The 17,628-nt window shown below is 50.6% G+C and overlaps 1 protein-coding gene across 1 annotated transcript in view; it reads right to left on the bottom strand.

Moving 5' to 3' along the window:
• The window catches only part of TBX19 (T-box transcription factor 19), a 23,504-nt gene extending 17,584 nt beyond the window's left edge, over nt 1–5,920 (bottom strand). Inside the window, exon 1 of the mRNA XM_039241898.1 lies at nt 5,724–5,920. Within this exon, the coding sequence (XP_039097829.1) occupies nt 5,724–5,920 (197 nt within the window). The remainder of the gene's footprint in view (nt 1–5,723) is intronic.
• Nucleotides 5,921–17,628: the final 11,708 nt, after the last annotated feature.

Here is a 17,628-nt window from a genome sequence, read left to right as displayed (position 1 = left end):
GGGGGGGGGGGGGGGGGGGGGGGGGGGAGGAGGCTGGAGCAGGGGAGCTGGGATGACCCGCCCCTGGGGGGGGGGTACTGAGGATGCCAGGAATGGGGTGTTGAAAGCAGGAAGGAGCACACACGAGGATCCCGAGCGTCACCAAGGACATCCTGCTGGGGTCAGAGGCGCCCAGCGCTGAGACGAGTAGAATGGAATTGACGCGTACGGAAAATAAGGGACCCGGGGCACCTGGGTGGCCGGTCATTTAAGTCTCGGATCCTTGACTTCTGTTCGTCATGATCTCTTGGCTGGAGGGTTTGAGCCCCACGTCAGGCTCTGTGCTGACATCACAGAGCCTGCTTGGGATTCTCTTTCTCCCCCGCCCCCTAAATAAATAAACGGAAAGGAAAGGAGGAAAGGAAAGGGGGGGAGGGGCGGGAAGGGAAGGACATGACAGGCAGATGACGAGTGACGCACCCAGAGATGGACTCAGGCCGCGCAGCCTCCCAGCCTCCTGAGCTGGAATTAGTGCGCTTCCTGAGCAAACACAGATCCGAACGATCGCTGCTTGGCTCAGCCGCCTCCCTGGTATTTCCTTTCCTGGCTCCTCTTTCAACTTGGTCTTCCGGCCGAGGGGGGTGCACGGCGGGTCCTGCCCCCTGCCTCAGGCACCACTGCCCATCTCCCCGCAGCGGAACACAGAGCCTGGACCGTGTCTCTGGCCTGGGAAGTGGTGGGGACTCAGCGGACCCTCTGAGGGGCCGGGGAGAAGGGTGATTCCGAGTGAAGATCTTGGTTCCGTCCCTGCCCTTCCTGAAGCTGCTCTCAGGCTCAGTCACCCAGCCTTGTCCACTCGGGGCAAGAACTCTGTGAGCTCGTCATCAAAGCGCTTATTCTACGGCCTGGCGCCTAATCAGGGCTTTGCAAGTGTTGGAGGCTCTGTCGTTACATCCGAGCCCTTCAGCTGGCCCTGCTCTGCTTCTGTTCTAGAACCCTACCTCGGGGCGGTGACTTTGGAAGCTGGAAACCCAAATACATCAGCTCACCTCCCTCCCGCCCGGCTCACAGGTGCCTCTTCCCTCCGCTTCCCTTCTCTCTGGAGAGAAGCCTGGGGAGAAAAGAGGAGTGACCGCTGACAGTTTTGGGCTCCGTTTCAGGGGTGAAGAAAATGTTCTAGAATCAGGTAGTGGCGGTGGTTGCATAAATTTCTGACTATTCTAAAAACCACTGAATTGTATACGTTACAAAGGATGAATTGGATAGTGTAAGAATTCTTTTTTTTTTTTTAAAAAGAGCAAATTAAGAACTTAGGCCATCTCAGTTTTTATTCTCCAGTGAGATCACAGTAATTTGCACAGAGACCCTGGCCTTGGCGTTATGAGTGGGGAGTGCTGAGTGCTCCCTCCCTGCCTCGGCTTCTGGCAGATCGGTCTCCCCCTTCCCTTGGTCTTGGGAGGCAAAATCTAAATAGAAGCTTACGACAAGTATGTGAAGTAAAAGAAATTTCTAGGGGAAAAAGTGCACCAGATGATGCACCTCGAATCCAGTCCTGCCTGAGCGCGGCTCTACGCACCAGTCTCTCCTCTCCCTTAACGATGAGACTTTCATGGTGAGGAAAATGATGATTCTCCAGGCTCCCAGCTGTCAGCACAGAGCCCGATGCGGGGCTTGAACCCACGAACCGTGAGATCATGACCTGAGCTGAAGTCAGAAGCTTCACTGACCGAGCCGCCCAGGCGCCCGGGATGAACTGTGCTTCTAATCTAGTTGATTTTCCTCCTTCTCTTTCCAAGGTCTGGCTAATCACAGAGAAACCCCAGAGTTTGTGAGGAGCTGAGAAACACATAAATCAGTCCCTAATTCAAGAGTTAGGGGGAAAGGAGACAGAAAGAGGGGAGACAGGGAGAAAGAGGGGGGAAGGAGGGAGGGAAAGGGGGAGAGAGAGATAGGAAAGGAAGGAGGGAGGGAGAGAGAGGGCTAGGAAGAGAGACAGAGAGCGAGAGAGAGGAGGAGGAAGCAAACGCGGCCGGCTGAGTAAGCATCCCCAGGACCATGCTGAGGCCCAGAGGTGGCTGGGCCTTGGCCGTGAGCTCGGTGTGGCCTCGCTGGGAGGCGGTTTCTCCCCCTTCCCCCCCCCCCCATTCTCTGAGCCGGGGCTGGAGGAGGCTGTGAGCAGTGACGTTGGCAGGAAGAGAGGGGGCAGCTTTTGTAGGCGGGGAATGGCAGAGACGGTAAAGGCAAAAGTCACCTTCCGCCATCTGACCACAGAATGATACTATTCATGAAATACCCATCCGGGCGTGTGTGCGTGTGTCGAGGCTGATGTGACAGCAAGCAGCCTTAAGAGAAGCAGAAGGGAGCCTGGTTAGAGGCACGTGGCAAAGAAAACACACGATCCTCCTAAATCGCAACTGTGAACTTTGGAGAAAGAGGGTCTGCGAGCGACGGGGCACGGAAATGCATGTGCCTGACACACAGCCTCCATTTTCTCCCCGCTCGCATGGTCCACACACCAGCTCGCTGCCCTTAATCATTGGCAAATTCAACTTAATGATTCCCAACACTTAATTTTTTTTTTCTTAACAACACATGGATGCACCAACTACATTTAAAATGCTTCCAATGTCTGAAAATCTGTCCAAGGCAAATCTAATCAGAACTGACTCGAAATTATTTAACTGCGTGGAAGTAGATGGGAAATACAGCATTTTCCACGAAGGTGAAGAGGTTATAGTAAGGAGAAAAAGACGTGCAAGAGATTGCGCGTATTTGCCCAGAAACCCGAAATAAGGTGTTTTTCTTCTCCAACCTAAAATCAAAGCTCCTAGCTCCAAGGACGGAGAGGAAAGAGAATACTTATTAAGCTGGACACACTACCGATGCTTCAAATGAGCTCTTGGGGTGTGTTATAACTGTTATATCTGAAATAAACTGAACACGGAAAACTAAAAGTTATGTTTGCAAAGAGGGAAGGGGGGCACCTGGGTGGCTCGATCGGCTGAACGTCCGGCTTCGGCTCAGGTCTGATCTCACCATTTGTGGGTTCGAGCCCCACGTCGGGCTCTGTGCTGACAGCTCGGAGCCTGGAGCTGCTTCAGATTCTGCGTCTCTCTATCCTGCTCATACTCTGTGTGTGTCTCTCTCTCTCTCAAAAATGAATAAGCATTAAAAAGTAAATAAAATAAAATAAGTTTAAAAAAATAAAAAGAGGGAAGGGGAAAAGGAGGAGGGAGAGAAAGGGAAGGAGAGGGAGTGAGGCAGGAGAGACAGAGGGAGGAATGGAGGCCATCAGGGTCCCCGTTTCTGGGGATAATCCAGGGGAAAACCCTCTCTTTACTGCTGCTGATCAATGTCAGAGGGAAGCCTCCTATATATATATACATACAAATAGCTCTCCATTTGGAAAGGAGCCTGAAGCCTTTCATCAGCCCATCCTATGTTATTTTATTTTATTTATTTATTTAAATATCCTTATTTATTTCTAGGAGAGAGAGAGAGACAGCGTGAGGAGGGGAGGGTCAGAGAGAGAGGGAGTCACAGACTGAAACAGGCTCCAGGCTCTGAGCTGGCAGTCAGCACAGAGCCCGATGCGGGGCTCGAACCCACGAACCGCGAGATCATGACCTAAGCGAAAGTCGGACGTCCAACCGACTAAGCCACCCAGGCGCCCCTATCCTATGTTATTTTAAAACTTGCTGTTCACACAGAACAAGGAGACATCAAGTGGACAGGACCTATCAGATGCTTCTAGAAATCCAAAGTCGGCCCGCTTCTGGGGCAGGCGCGTTATGTGAATGGAAAGGGCTACAGCTGGGCGTTAAATACCAGAAACAGTCTTCTGCACAGAGAAGGGGCACGGGGGTGCGCGCCCCGGGCTCAGGAGCTGGTCCAGGGGCAGGGGTGACCTATCTGGAGGAGACAGAGCAAGTCTGAGGGCTGACAGCAGGGGCACCGAGGACACGCAGGGGAATGGGTGGCTAAAGGCGACAGGAAACAACAAAGATCTTTTGGTCTCAAGAACGATAAGATGTCGCTAACAATTTAATCTGTGACAATAAGAGGCTAATTCCAGGCCAAGCTCACTCCTTATCAACCACACCAATTTCTCAGACACATGTCTTCCGTTCTTTATCTGAAACGTAAAGGGAAAGGTCTGGAAAAATCTCAATCCTAAGGGGTTCAGAGAGACCTTCCGAGAACCTGAGAAATGATTCAGTTCGCTGGAGAAAGGGAAAGGGCGGCAGGAGCTCCACAGGTAAGAATAACTGAGTTGATTGAAATGAGACTTTCTACAAAGACTATTTTTTTCATGTACTTAATATTAAAGGACTTGAGGGGCGCCTGGGTGGCTTAGTCGGTTAAGCGTCCGGCTTTTGCGTGGGTCATGATCTCGCGGTTCGTGGGTTCGGGCCCCGCGTCGGGCTCTGTGCTGACAGCTCAGAGCCTGAAGCCTGTTTCAGTCTGTGACTCCCTCTCTCTCTGACCCTCCCCTGCTCACGCTGTCTCTCTCTCTCTCTCTCTCCTAGAAATAAATAAAAATATTTAAAAATTTTTTAAAAAAATAAAAAAAATAAAGGACTTGGGAAGATTTTTACAGTTTAAATACGCAGAAAAATTACAGAGGTGAACACAGGCAAGAGAAAGCTCTTCCTAGACAGTAAAAGCACAAGGACGCCCTAGCGGCGTTTTCGGCGTTCTCCCAAGCTAGACAAGGTGGTTCATGTTCCGCACTGTGCGTTTCAAGATATCAGGGACCGAAGCATTTTGGACGAGGACAAAATCCTGAGAGAAGTCCCACTGGCCTCGACTTTTCTCTCCCAGCAGAATTTCTCCGAAGGGCCACACAGGAGCCCTGCTGAAACTGAGCACACGAAGCTGCTTTCTGACTTCTGTGCTTGCCGACCTTGTGAGCCCAAGGTCCCATGAGCATCGCCTGAATGTTGGGAGCCAGTCTGGCCAAGCTGGGAGCGAAGAGACTGTCTTTCAAAATATCTGCATCTCCTCTACGTAAGTGAAACCTCCCGCCATTACCTTGACAGCCACTTTTTAGCGGGGCTGCATTGAACAGAATCCAAGGAATGCCACCGGAGACCCGTTTCTGTTCATCTCTCGTTCGTGGCTACGAGAAAACAGAAGATCTCTTCTCTTTTCTCACACAGCATGTTGTGGCTTCGGTAACTATTCCTGCAGTGGGTTCTAATGACACCACAAACATAACACGATCTCAAATGAACCCTCAGCACAAACCCACACGAGGAAGCAGAGGTAGTGACGGGCAGGGAGATTAAACTTGCCCTTTCGCTCCCGATCTTCAGCTAAGTCCAAAATTTCCGGGCAAGTTTGCTATACTTAAGAGGAAACCTCCGGCTTCCAAATAAAGGTGACTTTCACCTTATCTGAACCGAGGCGGAGCTCAGGTCTGCTCCAAGATACACAGTGGGTCACAAAAATAATATTATCTTCAGACTCATTTCCCTAACGCATAGGGAATGCCCCACTTCTGGTAATTTCCCAGACTGTCTCCACTGAGAATGCACACAAGGTGGCTTCCCCTCTACTTCGCTAGCCTCGGGGAATTAATCACCTTGGCAGGGGGAAAGCCTTTTGAGATTGTCCTTCCCGTGAGCATCTGAGTCCGCTCACTGCCTCCGGGCGAAGAATGGCAGCCCCTTCCATATTCAGGGGGTCTCACCTCCCTCACCAAGCCCGGACAGCCCAGGCAGGGCCGCAGATCAACTCACCTGCCGTTCTTGGTCACGATCATTTCGTTAGTGACTTCCTTGAATCTCTGCCAGAGAGGCGCGTCCTCCAGGATGATCTGAAGTTGCTTCTCCGTAGGGTCACCCTTCTCCCTCCCTGCCTGAAGCTCACTTTCTACCACGTTGAGCAGGCGAGAAACAGTGCCATCGCTGGTCTTCTGGGCGCCCAGCTCGCTCATGGCCACAGGCCCCTCTCGAACTTGGCCGAGGGGCCTCACCTACCTCGCCTGCGTCAGCTCCTTCCTCCTCTCAACTGCCTGCTTTTCTAACCCAGCTGGGCAGTGGCTGGGGAGCTGGAGAGAAGGTGCTCCGACTCTGGTCTAAGCTCCTAGCATGACACCCCTGAAAGTCTCCCAATTATACCACCAACCTGTTAAGCTCCAGTGAGGAGGGGGCAGGGGAGGGGCAGGGTGGGGAGAGGTAGGAAGAAAAAGCCCTCTCTTAATTACTCGTTGGATCAGGTGGGAGAGAGCCTGGCTTTCCCATTGGCTGCTGGGCATAGAATAGACATTTAAGAAGAGTACTCCATCCAAATTATCAGGCTTTTATCTTGTTGTACCTGAAGAGGTCTAATCACTGTTTTGAGGACCATTTTCCCATTAATTAAAATTGTTCCAGGCCCAGACTGCAACAATCAGGCAAATCGTGTTTGTGTATAAATCGTGGCATGTGGCACCTATAGGAAAGGGGTCCCGGGGCGAATCTGCAGACTTCCGGCCGCGGTCAGGAGCCCACACCCCTCGGCTACCCGCGGCCCCTGCATGGAACAGCAACACGAAGGGAAGGGCCGAGGGCGCCGTGCCAGGGGTGTGACGGCGCCCCAGAGAGCGCGGGAGGACGCTCCGCGGCACCCCCTCCATGGCCAGAGACCCAGGGGGAAGGGAGGGAGCTAAGCCCTCCCTCCCCGAGCACCCCTGCCGCTCCTCTCCTTCCTGAGGCACCCCCGCAGTCAGATCCCCAAACCTGGTCCTTTCTCCCTGGAAGTCAAGGCCCCAATTTTGTTTTGAGTCCAGCCCTCGCCAAAGGGAGGGAAAACCCCTCACTTAGCATCATATTACTCTCTCCAAGGAAGCAGCGTTCTCAGTGAGTGAAAATAAGCGGTTTGCATTAGTATGCAGAGCAACCTGGACCGAAGGATCCAGAGGGCTCCGCAGGGCTGTCTGGCTTCCCTCGTAGGCACTCCACGACCTCTGGCGTCCCGGGGTGAGTCCCCACTTCCCTGGGAAGATACCACCCGCAGGAGATGCTCTCACCATGGCACCACAGCACCAGCCGGGCACAGGCCCCTCCCAGCCCGGAGTAGATCTGGGGCTAGTTTTTCACTCATTACAACTGACAGGGGAGTAAAAGGCAAATAAAAGCAAAAGAAAAAAAAAGAGAGAGAGAGAGAGAGAGAAGATAGTCAGGTAAAGATAATACTTGACATGCATTCGGTGCCCAGTAAGTGCCAAGTACTGAGACACATCGTGTCCAGTGACAAACGGAACAGAGTAGCTGAGCCTTCGTGGAATTAACAATCCGACAGGGAAAGTGAATGAGGCTCCGCGGTGACAAGTCTATGCAGACGGTGTAACGGCACACGGCAAGGGGGGAAGACTCTGATTAGGGAGGGTTGCATGGAAAACCTCAGGGGAGCAGACAGCTCTCCTGAAACCAACGAGATGACAAACAAAGACACAGTGGAGAAGAGTCGGGAAGAGTTCCAGGCAGAGCGGGTCCTGGCCCGGACGCGTAGAAGAACTGCGGGGGCGGGCCCAGAACTGTGGGGGCGGGGCCCGAACTGCGGGGGCGGGCCCAGAACTGCGGGGGCGGGGCCCGAACTGCGGGGGCGGGCCCAGAACTGCGGGGGCGGGGCCCAGAACTGCGGGGGCGGGGCCCAGAACTGCGGAGGCGGGCCCAGAACTGCGGAGGCGGGGCCCGAACTGCGGGGGCGGGCCCAGAACAGCGGGGGCGGGCCCAGAACTGCGGGGGCGGGGCCCGAACTGCGGGGGCGGGGCCCGAGCTGCGGGGGCGGGGCCAGAACGTGGCTGCAGACAGTCGAGCGAGATTCTGTCCCGAGAGGGGCCTCGTAAGCTAAGCCAGGGACTGGGTGTTATCCGGCGTGAGACGGGAGACCGCCGGGGAGTGTTAGGAAGACGGCATGACACGCTTCGTACTTTTAAGTCTGATTTGTACACAGGCTGGTGCGAGGCAAGGCTGAAGTAAGGGGATTAGGAGGCTGTCCAGGTAGCTCAGGACGAGCGAGGCCCCCGTGGGCGGAGGCGGTGGCCGCGGGGACGCGTGTGAACCCCGACACACACCCCGGGCACACGTGCCGGAACGGCTCCAGGGCCTCCGCAGGGACGCGGCGGGGGAGGGGCCGCGTGCGACGAACCGCTGGCAGCCGCGGGGCTGTCTGCTGAGGTGCGGAGGCGGCCGCCAAGGCCCAGCCTGCAGCGTGGAGTCAAAATGTCACTTTTCTAGGCAACACCGAGATGGCTGTGATGGACAGAGCGATGGTCCTCCAGACGATGCCCATGCCCTCCACCCTGGCGCCCGTGAATATTATCGCGGGTAAGAAGGGATTCTGATGCTCGAAATCATGTGACATCGGGAACTGCAAATTAAACCAACAATGAGCTACCACGACCTGTTAGAACGGCCCAAACCCCAAACCCCAACACCACCAAATGCTGCCGCGGACGTGGAACGACAGAGACGCTCGTTCGTGGCCCGTGGGGACCCCGAACGCGGCAGCCACTTTGGAAGACAGCCCGGTGGTTTCTCACAAAACTAAATACCATATGATCCAGCAATCACTTTCCTTGACATTTACCCCAAGTTGTTGAACATTTATGTCCTCACAAAAACTTGCACACGGATTTTTAGTGGCTTTATTCATAATTGCCAAAAATTGGAAGCGACCAAGATGTCCTTTATAGGTGAAGGGATGAATAAACTGGGGTCCACTCAGACAATGGGATGCTCTTCGACACTAAGAAGAAATGAGCTGTCAGCCATGAGCAGACACGGGAGAACCGAAGTGCATATTACAAAGTGAAAGAAGCCCATTTGAAAGGCTACATACTGTACAGCTCCAACCAGATGACATTTCAGAAATGGCAAAACTATGGAGAAGTGAGGGAGGAGGATGGTTGCCAGGGGTGGGGGAGAAAGAGGAAGAGGCATGAATAGGACTTTTCTGGCAGTGAAAATACTCTGTAAATTACCATAATGATGGATACATGTCATTACACATTTGTCCGAACCCACAGGAGGTACATCAGCAAGAAGGAGCCCTCATGAAAAGTATGGACTTGGGGTAATGACGGTGAATCAAGGCAGTTCATCGACTGTAACAAATTTACGATCTCATGCAGGATGTTGAGGGCAGAGGAGGCTGCAGGGGGGGGAGGGGCAGAAGAAGACATATGGGAAATCTGTATACGTTCAGCTCCATTTTGCTGTGAACTTAAAACTGCTCTAAAAACTAAAATCTATTAAGGGAAGGGGGTGGGGGCACTGTACATGTGACTAAATGAAAGATCCGGAGATGGGGAGATTATCCAGAATTGCCAGAGTGAGCCCAGTGTAATCACAAAGGTCTTTATATCACGGAGCAAAAGGACACGGGGCCAATGGAGAAGGTAGAAAGGGTGGAGCAGAGGTCAGAGAGGAGAGAAGATGCTACACTGCTGGCTTTGAACATGGAGGAGGGAGTCACAAGCCAAGGAATGTAAGCAGCCTCCAGGGGATGCAAAGGCAAGAAATGGATTCTCCCCTAGAGCTTCCAGAAGGAACAGCTGCCAACATCGGATTTTAGCCCAGTGACACTGATTTGACTTTGGACCTCTCGAACTAGAAGAGAAATCTGCGTTGTTTTAAGAGACTAAAATAACAGTTTGTGGCATTTTGTTACAGCAACAATAAGAAACTAACACAAAGACCAAAGACACGCATCCAAATGGAGATTTCAGAAAGGTGCTGCTTAGGGCGCCTGGGTGGCTCAGTCGGTTAAGCGTCCAAATTTGGCTCAGGTCATGATCTTGCAGTTGGTGGGTTCGAGCCCTGCGTCGGGCTCTGTGCTGGCAGCCCAGAGCCTGGAGCTGCTTCGGATTCTGTGTCTCCTTCTCTCTCTGCCCCTCCCCCGCTCACGCTCTGTCTCTCAAAAATGAATAAATTTTTAAAAAATAAAAAAGGCACCACATAGAATCATGGCACAAGTGTGGCTCTGAGCTTCCTAGCAGCCAGTGCAAAGAGGGGGAATGCAATCTGGCAACCATTACACTGTGTTCCTAAAATATAAACAGCCCATTTGCCTGTGACAACACTTTCCCATGAATCTTTATAAAGAAAATACTGTGTGATACAGTGAACAAGATTTCCCCAAAAGAGTCCATAACGCTAGCAAGAAGAAGATCCCTATTTTCAAGGAATTTAACAATCTACGAGGGAGAAAGAGCCACATGCCCTAGGAATTCTAACAGAGTGTGCACAGTGTTTTGGAAGTACTGAAAAGGGAGAAAAGGAGGAAAGAATAGTGTTCTTTTCTGTCAATTATGTCTCAAGCCATGTGCTCCCGAAAACTAGGTCAGCTCTTGAGTCTCTTCAACTGGGGGGCCCAGGAGAGAGTGGCTCTGAGGGGACAGCACGCACAATGGCCATGGGGCAAGTCCCCGGACAGGGTCCCCAAGCAATAAAAAATGGTGGCTCCCCTCTTGGCCTCTTTCCAGGCTGTGCCACCTCGGAAATCTGTATTATATTAGACACCACACGAAACTGCTGATACTCAACATACGTTTTACCTGAAAAAAACAGATTTCAGATGGCTCAACCTAATCCTTGGATTTAAACTAAAATAAAATGCCTTGGCTATATACTAATACCATCTATATAATAATAGCATTTTACTTGGATAATTGTTTTCTAGTTACTAAGTGTCTTATTATAGATGATTTTGAGAAATATAAGCAAGAGAATAAACACCACACATAAACTCAACACCCAGAGAGGACGTCTGTTAACAAGCCTGCCGTAGATACTTTTTACTTACAAATATATGCAGACTTTCTCCTTTAAAAAATGGGATTTGAGGGGCACCTAGGTGGCTCAGTTGGTTGAGTGTCTGACTTCGGCTCAGTCATGATCTCACGGTTTGTGGGTTCGAGCCCCGCATCAGGCTCTGAGTCTGACAGCTCGGACTTGGGGCCAGTTTCGGATTCTGTGTCTCCCTCTCTCTCTGCCCCTCCTCCGCTCACACTCTGCCTCTGTCTCAAAAATAAACAAATATTTAAAAAGAATTTTTAAAAAATGGGATTTGAAAATGGCATGGCAGATTGAACACACGCTTTCACATCTGCTCCCCACCCAGCCTCCCTAAAATGGACTAAGGAAATATACAAGGTGAACCCACACCATTGAGAAGTGCAGAAGAGGAGATGGGGGCAGATAAGAGATGTCAGCAAACGCTGCAAACTGACAAAACGAATGGACGAGTGGTGACTCAGGAAGACGAGCAGAGAAAGTGGAGATCCGAGCTTCGGAGCAGAAGCCGGTAAGAAGCAAGCAGGTGTGTGGCCAGAAAGCTCTGAACTGCCTCAGGGACTGGAGGCATCACGTACCTGTGAAATCAAGCGGCGGCTGCTTCTGGCTACGACCAAACAGGAGGAGGGCTTCAAATTTTATATAAGCAACGGTTAACTTCTGAGATCCCCACCCCTCGGCCGGGCAACTCTCCCTCCCCTATTGCAACAGAGAGCAAGAGACGGGCTTGCAGAAGAGGGGGTTTGAGAGAGTCACTGACGGGGGCAGGGGTAAGGACATACTGAAAACAGAGGATTCAGACACACTCCTTACATAGATTTGCGGAGTCCTCAGTGAAATGACCCATGCTCAGTTACCACTGACCCCAGTCACATGGGCAAAGCCAATGTTTGCAAGGCCCTGCCCGTGAGCACAGGCATTCCATCAGGATTTCTGTGCCTCGCCCTTAAATATACAACCACACCCATCATCAGATCTCGGACACCGAAGTCAGATCAGAGGAGGGGAAAATGAATTAAAAAAGGAATTCTGAGGACACAGAGACAATTTCGTAATCTCATCGAAGACCTGGAGTCTTTTTCCAACCTCATTCACTTGTTATCAGATTCTATTCCTTCTGGGGCACCTGGGTGGCTCAGTAGGCTAAGTGTCTGACTTCGCTCAGGTTGTGATCTCACGGCTCATGGGTTTGATGCTTTGAGGTCAGTTTGGGGAATGCTGCAGTTTCAACAAAAGTGTCCAAAAAAATACCACACAGACACACTACACAACCAAAAAAAGTCAACACAATTAAAAAATAGATACTATGCCAATCTCTGAAGCAGCTTTGCCCCGGTGACTGAATATCAGAATGGAGATAAGGAGCTGAGATGTCACACAAACCCCAAGCACCGAACATCCCAGCGGCTTGCTGGCTCTGCAGAGTGCAGACTGCGAGGCTCTGCTCAGCCACACATCCTGCCGCGTACACAATCCGCCAGGTTAACTGGGCTCCGCCTTTGCACCGCAGCTTCGACAGGCAGGAGCTCGGGCCATGGAACTAGCCGGGGCAGGGCAGATGGGCTTTGGATGGACAGTGCTTCGCACGAGTCAACAATTTTAGGTGGGGCATGGGCAAACACTGGTTATTATAATGGAGAAATGTAATGAGCATGTAACGTTTTTTAATTTTCCTTACTGTTTTATTTGTTTTTGTGAGAGAGAGAGACAGAGCACGAGCAGGAGAGGGGCAGAGAGAGAGAGAGGGAGACACAGAATCCAAAACAGGCTCCAGGCTCTGAGCTGTCAGCACAGAGCCCGACGCGGGGCTCGAACCCACGAACCGTGAGATCATGACCTGAGCTGACATCAGACACTTAACCGGCTGAGCCGTCCAAGAGCCCCTGAAACCCATGCCTTTAAGGACACTATTTCTTAAGACCAAAAAAAAGTAAAACTAGAGGCACACAGATGGCGTCCAACTTCAGCTCGGGTCATGATCTGGTTCGTGAGTTCGAGCCCCACACCTGCTGTCAGCACGGAGCCGCTTCAGATCCTGTCCCCTTCCCTCTGCCTCTCCCCCGCCCCCCCATTCCTCTCTTTCTCATCTCTTTCAAAAACAAAAACATTTAACAAAAAACTTTTTTAAGTAAAACTAGCAAAGAGATGCAGTTTACATTAAAATGTTAATAAGGCACTAGTGAAGGCCACCCTTGAACTTCACAACACACAGGCGGGAAGAGGACTGGCATTTAGCACAGCTGCCTGCGTGCTGGGGAGCCCGGGGTGAGCCAGCAGCGGGCACGCGGGTGGGCACAGCATGTTCCGGGTCAGTGCTTCGGGAGGCGTGGAAGCTGGGGGGGGGGGCTCGAGGGGCATCGGGAAAGAAGGCCCGGCAGGGGCGAGGGCTAGAAGGCAGGGTCCACAGCGCGGCCCCGGGCCTGGCTGTCCAGGGAGGAGGCCCAGACGGCGGGGGCCGCGCACCTGGGGGGCAGGGCCGCCCCCGGGACAGAGCCAAGGAGCCGGCAGGGCGGCCCCGCGGTCCCCACGGGCGGGGGCGTTGCGGCCCAAGGGCGGTCAGCGGCCGTGGGCACCCCCGGGGCACCTCCCGAGAACCCAGAGCGGGCAGCTGGACAGGGCGGACGCCCGGTTCTCCGAGCTCCGGCCTTGGACGCTGCAGGAGGAATGCAGAGGGCAAAACGTTCCCTTCTGCCCGACAGCCCCGTGAAGTTCAAGCTCACAGGCCCAGCAGCTGCCGGGCTGTCCCACGGCGGGGGGGGGGGGGGGGGGGGGGGGGGGGGGGGGGGGGGGGAGGGAGGGGGGAGACCACTCATCATGCTGGCCGTCCAGCCGACACCTGATAGCCGCCGCGGCCCCTGGCACAGCGCGGCCCGGGGCTCGGACTTAAGGGCAGAATCTGAAAGCCCCGCCGCCCCAGCCCACGGCCTGGGCAGCCGGCCCTCCGCGCACCCCCGGGACCCTGTCTGCACATCCAGTCCCTGCAGCGGCAGAAACCCCACACCTCTCTCCGCCCACCTCCGGGGCGCCAGGAAATTAACACTCGCCCGGGTACCGGTCATAATTAAACCGAACAAAAAGACAGCTGCTCCTACCTTTCTTTTTTAATCACCAACATGCAGCCCCAGGGATTACTAGCTTTGGGGTGACTTAGGGAGGATTACTCTTTCATTAGTGTCCGGGGTCAGTTCCAATACAATGTCATTAGAGCCTTTTAAGATACCCTCCTATGCCAACGGGCCCATCCTTTTCCAGGCTGAAAGGTTAGATTTTACAAAGCCGCTGGCAACCTACTATTATCAGACCCCCAAAGATGTGATTTTTCACCCAAAAGTGCATTCTGCCCACATTCTACAGACTTTCTGCTCTGAGTTTCCAGGTGTCTATGAGAATGTCATTCTGGGGACTCCTGGGTGGCTCAGTGGGTTAAGCGTCTGAGTCGGGCTCAGGTCATGATCTTGCGTTTCCTTAGTTCAATCCCCGTGTCGGGCTCTGTGCTGACCCCACAGGGCCTGTTTCAGATTCTGTCTCCCTCTCTCTGCCCCTCCCCCACTAGCACTCTCTTTTTTTCAAAAGTAAACATTAAAATTTGTAAAGAAAAAAAAAAAGAGAGAGAGAATGTCATTCTAAACCCCCAATTAAGACTCCCAACAACAGTAAGAAGGAACAGCAGTGAGATAGGAATCTGTCTTCCATGTTGACAACATTTAAAGAATTATTGGGACGCTCGGTGGCTCAGTTGGTTAAGTGTCCGACTTCGGCTCAGGTCATGATCTCGCAGTTTGAGTTCGAACCCCCACATCAGGCTCTGTGCTGACAGCTCAGAGCCTGGAGCTGCTTCAGATTGTGTCTCCCTCTCCCACTCACACTCTGTCTCTCAAAAATAAACATTAAAAAGACTTTTTTAAATAAGTTAAAATAAAGTGGAAAAAAAGACTTTTAATTATCCACTATGTATATATTAAGTCTAATGAAACTAGTCTTTTATAATAAAAAACATATATATACATACTTTTGAATAACTAAAAGGTTTTTTTTTTTTTTAACGTACAACGGAAGTATTTTACCTAAGTTACAGGTAATGTTACCTTCTAATACTAAATTCTGATGCAGAAAAATTCTAAGGCACCAGCAAACTACTGTGGCTATGAGGAAGGTAGGAAGAATGAAATCAAATTTCACCCCGCCCACATAGACATATTTAGAATACTTAACTTCTTTTTGTTGTTTTGCATTATCTTTGATATAACTTGAAAGATGGCAAATAAAGGAAGAACATGTGAGAGATGAGCAAAAAAAAAAAAAAAAAAAATGCCACAAGCAAAAAATGCCGAGAAGGGAACTAAAATAATCACTGCCTTTATTAGTCAAAAGCTTAAGAATTATAGGGCCACCTGGGTGGCTCGGTCAGTTAAGCATCAGACTCTTGATTTCGGCTCAGGTCACAATCTCACAGTTCAAATCCATGAACTGTGAGATTGTGACCTGAGCCAAAACATCTCGGAACCTGCTTGGGAGTCTCTCTTTCCCGCTCTCTCTGCCCCTCCCCCGGCTCATGCTTGCTCTTTCTCTCACTCAAAATAAATAAATAAAAACTTTTAAAAAATTATTAAAAACATAAAAAGGTCATCTGTGGCTATGATAGAATCTCACAAGTTGATAGGAGGGCCTTTTGGTTTCCATTAATGGCAAACAAACAATCTGGAACAAGTCCTTGTGCTGAGGACAAAGATAATCTGAACAAACTATAATCATCTACTTGAAGTCATCAGAGAGCCAACAAGATGGCAAAGAATTACAAGGTCAAGATAGGGAGGAAGACAGAGGTTAGAGAAGCGATCGGGTATTTGCAGTGCTTTTCCAGGGAAGGTTTTGCTGATTTCCAAAGAGGAGGCAAACAATCTGAAGCACTCCGAAGGCCCCCTGAGTCTAGGGGGGCAGGGAGACTAAGGTGCAAAGAGGTCGAACAACTGATGCATCCTCTTCATCTTTGGATTTGGCCTTGAAGAGCTGTGCCCAGGAGAGTGAGCCAGGAGTAACTTTAGTAATCACCTTGAATTTACCCTGAGTGCGAGTACCACCACCCCACAACCCCCCTCCCCCAACCAGTTGCCCAAACAAATGTAAATTGTCTCTGGAAGATCCTGGGCTTCAAATTATTTCAACCAAGGTTTCTGCAAATCCAACACTCAGCACATAATAAAAACAGGCAAACAAGGGGAAAAGACAACATTAAGGAAAACCAGAAAAACCAAAGGACACTAGAAACAGACCGATAAAGGCTTCAGATAATGGATTTGACAGACATGTGCTGACCATTATCAGAGAGATAAAAGACAGTGTTGGGGCTTTTCCACAGTAAAGTGAAAGCTATTCTTAAAAGAACCAAATGGAAATTCTAGAACTAAAAATACAGCCCACACTAAGAACTCAGTGTGGATAGGTCCAACTATATATTAGACACAGTTGAAGACCACGTGAACAAGAAGAGACCAGAATATGTAGAACTGAAGTATGAAGAAACAAAGGAATTAAAGCACACAGGGATGAGGGTAAGAGACCTCATATGAGATTCCTAGAAAAAGAAGAGATATAATGAAGCAGCAATAGTTGAAGAGACCATGGGTAAGACCTTTCCAAAAATAACGAAAGACACTAAGCTAAAAGTTCGCGACCCCTAAAAACTAAGACCCTAAAAAGAAACTGACATCCAAGTACCTCCCAGTAAAATACTGAAAACTAACTACAATGATGAAAAATAGACACTTTGCCTTCAAAGATGCACTGATTATCATTAACAGACATCTTATCAGAAACCATGAAAGTAAAGAGACAATGGACTGCTGCGGAGGACTCTAGGAAGACGGAAGGATGTCACACCAGGAAGAACCAGAAATCTATCTTTCCACCTAGACAACAATTGCACTGAACAATCTAACTGGAACTCTGGAATGTGCTGAAGCCTTGCAACTTCCAGGGGAAGGTTTCCCTGGTAACCTTGTTAGTTTCGGTGAATTTCAGCTCTTAGCACAGGACCAGCCACCCATCCCTCACCCCTAGTCACCCGGCAGGCAGCTGCGCACGTGTTCCTGGGGCGGCCACCCACAGGCTGTGAAAGCTAGGGTAGAAGAAGAGGACAGTGACCTTTAATACTGGAGATCTGTGCTCTGATGGCTGACTGCTACTCCTTACTACAGAGGTGCACACAAAGAGGTAAGCAGCCATTGTTGTTGCACCTCCACACTTCCAGCAAGCTCTCCCCTCCTCCAGCTGAAGTCACTTCCTGGAGGTTTAAAGGGCCAGTACCTTCTCCCCACCCACCTTCATTCTCTCTTTTCCCCCTTGGGAGCCATACATTATAGGACTAGAACATTAAAAACCAATGACATATTGGGGAGTGAACAGAAAATGCATGTCTAAGGCTCAGGAAAGACTACCCTTCAGGCTGGTCCTAGGCACGACAGCCTACAACAATGAAAACACCAAAAAACAAACAAAAAAACCCCAAAAAACTAAAAATAGCAAACCCTACAGGAGAGAGAATTTGATTTCCAGGTTACCACATTACTATATTCAAATATATCCAAATGTCCAGTGTTTAACAAAAAATCATAAGTAATGCGAGGACAGGAAAGTATGGCCCATTGAAAGGAAATCATTCAACAGCATCTGTCCCTGAAAAAGACTTAATGACAGATAGATGAGACAAAGATTTTAAAACAACTGCCCTACAGATGCCTAAAGAACTAAAAGATGATGTGGAGAAAGTCAAGAAAATGACATGTGAACAAAATGGAAATATCAATACAGAGAATGCCTCGGAGCACCTGGGTGGCTCAGTCGGTTAAGTGTCCGACTTTGGCTCAGG

This window comes from Hyaena hyaena, unplaced genomic scaffold, assembly GCF_003009895.1.
Source record: "Hyaena hyaena isolate Hyena2069 unplaced genomic scaffold, ASM300989v1 scaffold_201, whole genome shotgun sequence".
NCBI lineage: Eukaryota > Metazoa > Chordata > Mammalia > Carnivora > Hyaenidae > Hyaena > Hyaena hyaena.
This window is presented reverse-complemented; position numbering and strand designations above follow the sequence as displayed.